Raw genomic sequence first — 1,881 nt, forward strand, 5'->3', positions numbered from 1 at the left:
GAACAACAAAATAGAAGAAAGCAAGTCTATTCAGTATCAGAACATTGTTAGTATCTGTAGCCTCTGAGGCATATAGGGAGGTTTTGAGATTTTCAGTACCCATAGCTTCTCTATTCACTTGTCCTGTAGGACACTAATGGGGTATCATCAGAAGTAGTAGTTATAATAGAAAATTAAGTTCTGATTATTAATATGGAAAGGAAAATTCCATCCAATTGCTATCTTCTGACATTTGGGGAGTTGAATATGAATATTAGTCACAAATGTTTATACACCCATGACAACATAGTAATACACCCGTGAAATCTACAAATCCAGAGATCATTGTTGATTACCTTATTAAGTAGAAGGGAGCAAAGCCTGTCACTTGCCTAAACTTTTCCATTTGTCTGAGAGTCTCTTAGTTTTTTTCCAACAAAGCCTTAATTTGAAGGTATTGACTTCCTTTTGCCTGTGAGGTCTCACCTCCCTGGTTTTCCTTTTTGCTCTCTTTTAATATTTAAAGGAAACCATGCAGCACATTTAAAACCCAGCAAAAATTTAATGTAGGAAAAAACCTAGCCTAAGAGTCAGAAAACCTACGTTTTGATCCTTACTGTTCCACTAATTGCCCTCTGATCACTGGCAAGTTGACATTCTAGGTCAAATACCAGCAAACTAGCCCACCAGCCAAATCTTGCCCACTGCCTGGTTTTGTAAATGAAGTTTTATTTGAAGATAGCCATGCCCATGTGTGTATGTATTGTGTAGGGCTGCTTTTGCTTCACAGTGGTAGAATTGAATACTTGGGACAGAGACCATACAGCCCACATTTACTATCTGACTAAATGCTGACTCCTGTTATAGATTGTTTCCCCAGTGTAGCTAAAATATGCCTCTGTTAACCAAAGGTCAGATGATTTATGAAAGGCAGTCATAAGGGAATTAATGGGTGGCTTCAGTGTATGCAGTTGATTGGTCCCTATTAAATGGCCCTAGACCACAGTGAGAGCCCTGGTGGAGTTTGCAGTTACAGTTGTCAGAGGTGTTTTTTCTCCAACTTGCCATTAGAGGGCACCAGTTCCCAGCAATAGGAACAAATTTATTTTCTTGAAATGAATTTTGAGTGATTTGGGAGGGGTTTCTGTTATAAGATGTTATTTCCTTTCTCTGACTTTTGGAGGTAAATATTAATCTTTGTGGGCTGCATGGTTTCTGTTGAAATGAAACTCAGCCAGTGTGGTACAAAAGCAACCATAGGCAATACATAGTTTTGTTCAGGTAAAACATTGATCACATTTTAAGTGTGATCTCATTAAACTAGAACATAAGCAGGGAAAAACATTTTCAACTTTTGTTTTGGTTTTCAGATGCCTAATCATTATGATCTAGACTGCCCTACAGCTCCAATTCCATGCACATTCAGTACTTTTGGTTGCCAGGAAAAGGTAAGGTTTTTTTCCTTTTAAGTCTTAAATTTAAATCAAGAATATTCAGTTATATAATGTAGTGGAGAACACCAACAAGAATGTAAATGTTTGTAAAACAGTGTGATAAATTATATAATAGAGTTACTTATGGATGCTGCAAGCGAAAGCAAAGGCACACCTAGCAGTGTCTAAAGCAGTCAGGCAGACTTGACAAAAGATGATGGGCTGAATCTTAATAGATGAAAAAAAAGTTGTCCAAGAAGGCAAGGGAGTGGCTGGCGAGAGAGTGAGTGAGCAAGCATGGTGATTTGGGGAACTGCAGTAGTTTGTTTTATGTTATTCAACCCAGTAACAATATAGAAGATTTGAAATAGGAGTAGGGGTGGCAATACCTGAGCTGTTAGAATACCAAGACCCCATATGAGGACAGCATGAATTATGGTGGTGACAGTGAAGGTAGATCTAGGAGGTA

The 1,881-nt window shown here is 38.1% G+C and overlaps 1 protein-coding gene across 1 annotated transcript in view; it reads left to right on the forward strand.

Annotated features, from left to right (window-relative positions):
* Positions 1–1,881, forward strand: part of TRAF6 (TNF receptor-associated factor 6, E3 ubiquitin protein ligase) — an 18,512-nt gene that overhangs the window by 13,219 nt on the left and 3,412 nt on the right. The window contains exon 6 of the mRNA XM_008585545.1: positions 1,350–1,427. Within this exon, the coding sequence (XP_008583767.1) occupies positions 1,350–1,427 (78 nt within the window). The remainder of the gene's footprint in view (positions 1–1,349; positions 1,428–1,881) is intronic.

Source organism: Galeopterus variegatus, unplaced genomic scaffold, assembly GCF_000696425.1.
Source record: "Galeopterus variegatus unplaced genomic scaffold, G_variegatus-3.0.2 Scaffold3614, whole genome shotgun sequence".
In the NCBI taxonomy this organism is placed as follows: domain Eukaryota; kingdom Metazoa; phylum Chordata; class Mammalia; order Dermoptera; family Cynocephalidae; genus Galeopterus; species Galeopterus variegatus.